The sequence below is a fragment of the Silene latifolia genome, chromosome Y (genome assembly GCF_048544455.1).
Source record: "Silene latifolia isolate original U9 population chromosome Y, ASM4854445v1, whole genome shotgun sequence".
Taxonomy (NCBI): Eukaryota; Viridiplantae; Streptophyta; class Magnoliopsida; order Caryophyllales; family Caryophyllaceae; genus Silene; species Silene latifolia.
This window is the reverse complement of record NC_133538.1, coordinates 87780459-87786631: the sequence shown is the minus strand read 5'-3', so window position 1 is coordinate 87786631 and position 6173 is coordinate 87780459. Positions and strand designations below refer to the sequence as shown.

Below are 6173 nucleotides of genomic sequence, written 5' to 3'. Positions count from 1 at the left end.
AGCTTGCATACTTTGTTAGGATTTTTAGAATCCACAAAACCTTCGGGTTGTATCATGTGCACCTCCTCTTCTAAATGCCAATTCAGAAAAGCGGTCTTGACATCCATTTGCTATATTTCATAGTCATGAAATACGACGATAGCTAACAGTATCCGAATTGATCTTAGCATAGCCACGGGGGCAAAGGTTTCGTCATAGTGAAGACCATGAACTTGAGTAAAACCTTTTGCCACTAGCCTAGCCTTGTAGACATCATCATGTCCTTCTATGTCATTCTTTACTTTAAAGATCCATTTGCACTGAAGAGGTCTTGCCCCTTCAGATAAATCCACCAAGTTCCATACTTGATTTTCATGCATAGAACTCATTTCGGATTTCATGGCTCCAAGCCATAAAGCTGAATTGGGACTAGAGATTGCAGCTTTGTAGGTGGCGGGTTCGTCACTTTATAAAAGTAACACATCGAGGGTCCCATCCTCTTCGATAAGTCCAACATATCTATCAGGATGGTGAGAAACTTGATCCGACCTCCTCGATTGAGGAATAACAACAGAATTAGACGACGAAGGAACGTTTTCTTGCGTCTCTACTTTGGTTTGTGGCTCTTGAACTTCATCAAGTTCAAAATTTCTCCCACTCTGTCTCTTAGAAATAAACTCACTTTCTAAGAAGACAGCCTCACTAGACACAAATACTTTGTCTTCATGAGGTTTGTAGAAGTAATATCCTCGGGAGGTAATGGGGTAACCTACAAAGATGCATTTTTCGGATCGTGGGGCAAGCTTGTTATCGGTCTTTGCCTTGATATAAGCATTACATCCCCAAATCTTCATATAGGATATATTAGGAACCCTTCCTTTCCACATCTCATATGGAGTCTTTTCGGTTGCCTTTGTTGGACTATTATTCAATGATTTGATTGCGGTTTGGATTGCAAATCCCCAAAATGAGTCGGGTAACTCGGTTTGACTCATCATGGATCAAACCATATCTAGTAGGGTTCGATTTCTCCTTTCAGCAACACCATTAAGTTGTGGTGTACCGGGTGGAGTGAGTTGTGACACGATGCCATAGCCTTTCAAGTGTGAATCAAATTCATTACTAAGATACTCTCCACCACGATCGGATCGTAGTGCCTTTATCCTTTTGTTCAATTGGTTTTCTACTTCATTTTGAAATTCTTTAAATTTCTCAAAAACTTCACTCTTATACTTCATTAAGTAGATATACCCATATCTACTTAAATCATCGGTGAAGGTTATGAAGTAATCATAATTTCCCCTAGCGGTGATAGTCATTGGTCCACATACATCGGTATGTATAAGTCCTAATAGTTCACTAGCTTGAGTCCCTTTACCACTAAAAGGATTACGGGTCATTTTTCCTAGGAGGCAAAATTCGCATATACCATATGATTGAAAATCAAATGGTTTAATAACATTAGTGGAAACTAATCTTTTGATGCGATTCTCGTTGATATGACCCAATCAACAATACCAAATGTATGATTCATTTAGATCACTTGATTTGTGTTTCTTTGATTGTATATTATATATGTCTTTACTGGGATTAGAAGTTTCTAGAACATAAATGCCATTAATAGAAGAGCCTCGGCCTATGACCAACTCATTTCTAGAAATAATACAACAATTGTTTTTAATGGCAAAATTAGAACCCTCTATGTCTAACATAGCAATTGAAATAATGTTCTTAGAAAGAGAAGGTACATAAAAATAATTATGCAAATACAACTCAAATCCATTTGCTAAAGCAAGCACATAAGTTCCCTTGGATGTAGCCGCTACCCTAGCTCCATTCCCAAGACGGAGATCAACATCGCCCTTGCTCAGCTTTTCCACGTTTCTTAGCCCCTGTAAATGATTACAAAGGTGAGAACCGCAACCGGTATCTAATACCCACGTTGTCGTGGGAGTAAAATTTACATCAATAACATAAATTTTAGAAGGAATTTTACCGAGTGGAATAACAAGTCCATCCCTAATATTTCCCAAATATATGGGGCAATTCCTCATCCAATGTCCCATGCCATGACAATAATGGCATTCATCATCAACTTTGGCTCCTTTGGTAGTCCAACTAGCCATCTTGTTTCCATTGTTGAATCTTCTACCTTTATTTCCCTTCCTTTTGAACCATTTTCCTTTAGTTGCAAGAGCTTGCTTGCTAGAACTCCCACTAGTTTCGGCATCCCTTTCTTCCAAAGATAAGGATCTCATAGATTTAGCGAGATGGTCTTCCCGAGACACATTCACAAAAGATCTAGTCATAGTAGGAGGTATGGTGTAAGTAATGAAATTAAGGTTTCCATCGGAACCGATCCCAAAATGAAGCTCTCTAGTAGTATCGAGATTGTGGTTGGAGCAAATATCGTCAAATAAGTTATGACAAGACTCAATGGTAATAGGTATTGTTGCATTAGTAGGATCCATTGCGATATATAAACTGCAAACATGGAGGTAAAGGAAATATTAACATTTGTCATTTGATCAAACTTGTAAACATTTTTAAACAAGTTTTAAACATTTATATAGTGACCTCCACCCAACTATTATAAATGAACCCGAGATCCAAATTCATATCAATTCGGGCACGGTGGGCCGATTCATCCCTTATCAATATAACTCGGTGGATTAACTCTTTAATCGATTCTACTTCTAGAACTCTCGGTCGATAAAATTACCCTAATATTTATCTTTAGCCCGGAATACATGCGACTACAGTCACGAATACTTCCGCTGAGCTTAATGCAAATTTCGATGTAATAACTTTTTACTACCCACTTACCCAACGTAACAAGTTTAGCACCCCGGTGAGCCGAGCCTACTTCCTTATGAAATTGGGATTCATGGTTTCTACTATTTGGTAAGGCTAATTCTCAATTATTATTTAGTGAGAGGTCTTGTCAATTTATTATCTATCACGTTTTAAGTGAACTAAAGCGGTGAACTACGATAATTATAATTAACACGGTCGATGACTCGATAAAATAAAATGCATGTTTAGTTATGGCGGTGTAGCGATGCATGCAAATATATATATAAATAAATGCAAAACATAAAACATAAAATCCTAGTATGACCTTCCTAAAAAGAAAATTTAATTAACTATTACAAATTCGGAAACCAACTCCATTGGTCCCTTGAACTTCACTTGGGACGCATTCCAAGGCAACACCGTCTTGTCGGAACGCCTTTTCTAATGGCACCGTCTTCAAGAATCTCCGGAATTACAACTAATAATTAAAAATTACATAACTTCCTATTATACATTTGTAATAAAAATTAAATCTAATAGAACAATCAAAGTATTATCACAAAATCTAGTAAGAGAGGCGATTTAGGGTTCTTTCTTTCGATTTCTGCAATGGCACGTACTCGGAAAAATAACTCTAAATCTAATAGAACAATCAAAGTATTATCACAAAATCTACAAAAAAACACTCCAATTAGTAATAATAAATCACATAATAAAGCTAGTGGTTCGAGATTTCGAGTTATTGATCAGGATGATGACGAGCTTTTGGGGATTAATCACCTGGATGCTCGCTCGTCTGAGAATGATTCGATTATCCGGCCCTATAATCTTGGTTCTGTTATGAATTCCATATCGGAAGAAGGGAGCGGTTCTGAGTCGGAATGGACGGAGGTTTCAGGTAGAGCTCAAGTTTCTGATTCAGATGCTGATTCAATGGTAAGGCCTTTACAGCTTACTAATGAAGATGTTGAATCTGAATTAAAATTTTGGTCTACTGCGGTATATTGTTATGTACTTGGGGCAAATCCTCCTTTCAAAGTTATTGATGGTTTTATTAAGCGTGTCCGGGGATATCTCGATTATGATAAGATTTCTTTCAACTCTAATGGTACTTTCCTGGTGCGTTTTAAGAGTGAGGAAATGAAATTGAGGGTGTTGCAAAAGTCGGACCAATTTTCTTTGACAATAAACCTCTGATTGTTAAGGAATGGACCCCGGAATCTAAAATGGTGAAGGAAGCTGTAGATGTAGTCCCTATTTGGATACGTTTTTATGGTCTTCCATTGAAATTCTGGGGAAATGCTTTGATGAAGATTGCGGCGGGTGGGGAAGCCGATGGGTGTGATAATACCTTGCTGAAGACCTTCCTTGGGTATGCTCGGATTATGGTGGAGGTTAAAATTGGGACTGATTTACCTGATGTCATTCAGTTTGCTGATGAACTTGACAACAATCATAGGCAAATTGTTCACTATGAATGGAAACCCATTTTGTGTACGGATTGTCAGGGGTTGGGTCATCTTGCCAGGGACTGTAGGAAAGCTAAGACTACTAAGGTTTCTAGGCCAGCTCAACAGGTCTGGAGGCCTAAGAAGGTTCCACAGAATGTGAGTGTCCCTTCTGTTGAACATGGGGTAGCACATGAACCACCAGAACAACAAGAACAACCTATTGTTCAAGCTCGGGGTCCTTTGGGTCTTGAGAGTTTAGGGGGTCTGGCTACACCTATGCCAGGGCTGGTTACACCTATGCCAAATATTCTGAGGTCCTTCACACCTGCTAGAATCATTACTAAGATGACAAGGCAAGGTGGGATGTGTTTGGGCAGTGGGACAAGCACATATATGGAGGTGTTGGAACATTCTGTTCATTATAGGAGAGTCCTTGCAGGGGAAATGGAGGGTAGTACTATGCAAAAGGAAAATGGGTAGCATTGGATTTTGGAACGTGAGGGGTATTAATAATGTAAATAAAATGAAGGAGGTTAGGTCTTTTCTCGCATAATAATAATATAGGAGTTTTTGGGTTATTAGAAACTAGAGTAAGGAGTAATTCTATTAATAAAGTACATCAGGGAATTGGTAATAATTGGAGTTTGGTTCATAATACCTCTGTTCATGATGGGGGTAGGATTTGGTTAATTTGGGATTCTGGAAATTATACTATTGATATTATTAGCATTGAAGCTCGGAGTTATTCATGCCAAGGTCTCTTGTACAAATGGTCGGACTTGGTGGATGTCGATTATCTATGGATTTAATAAGGTTCAAGAACGAATTCCTCTATGGGACTCTCTGAGAAATATGAGACAAGTTGTCAATGGTCCTTGGTTGGTCATGGGTGATTTCAACAATGTTCTTGCTATGTGTGAAAGAGTGGGGTCTGAAGTTTCAAATTATGAATTGAGAGGATTCCAGGATTGTGTGGAGGATTGTGGTATTGTTGATCTTCCTGCTCATGGTGCCTTTTTCACCTGGAATAACAAACATGAACCAGGTGCCATGGTGTTCAGTAGGATTGATAGAGCCATGAGTAATGATGAATGGCTTGATCGGTTCCCCGAGGTTATCCCTATGTTTCATCCCTGAAGGAGAGTTTGATCATTGTCCATGCACTATTAATCTGGGTGCTGGTGGTGAGAGAAGAAAAGGATCCTTTAAGTATTTTAACATGTGGGGACAGGACCCTCAGTTCCTGGAAGTAGTCAAAGAAGTTTGGGACAAGCCTTTGTATGGTATTAAAATGTTCCAGGTGGTGAAGAGGCTGAAAATGCTCAAAATTCCTTTGAAGAGGTTGAATGGTACTGGTTTTGCTAACATAGAAACTTCAACCAAGATTGCTAAACATCACTTACTTCATTGTTCGGGGAAAAGCTTCATGTCGATCCACTTAACCTCTTTGATTCAACGGGGAAGTTACTGATGCCTCCAATTGTTATAGGGATTTGGAGAATGCTAGGAGGAGTTTCTTGGCTCAAAAAGCTAAGGCACACTGGATGCAAGAAGGTGATGATAACACCAGTTACTTCCATAGCATTATTAAGGCCAGAAGAATGAGTAATAAGATCTTGACTATCCAGGATATGGATGGGCATCAGTGTAATACCCTTCCTGAAATTGAAAAGGCTTTCATTGACTATTATATGAGTCTTCTTGGCTCTAGGAAGCCTGTCAAGAAGATTCATTTCCCTACTGTGAGGAATGGGAAGGTGGTGAGTACTGAGCAAGGGGAGGAGTTGATTAGGGATATTACTATTGAGGAAATCCAGAGTGCTTTAAAATCTATTCCTGCCAACAAATCCCCCGGGCCTGATGGTTATAACTCCCAATTTTTCAAAGATGCATCTGTGATCATTGAAGATGATATTATTCTGGCTGTGCAGGAATTTTTTGGTTCTG

General features: G+C 38.9%; 1 protein-coding gene across 1 annotated transcript; it reads left to right on the top strand.

The window, feature by feature from the left end:
* Positions 1–4001: 4001 nt before the first annotated feature.
* LOC141628480 (uncharacterized) lies at positions 4002–5363 on the top strand. Its single transcript, XM_074441619.1, has 2 exons — positions 4002–4677; positions 4954–5363. Exons 1-2 carry the CDS (start codon positions 4002–4004, stop codon positions 5361–5363), a joined length of 1086 nt encoding a protein of 361 aa, XP_074297720.1.
* The last annotated feature ends 810 nt before the right edge of the window (positions 5364–6173 follow it).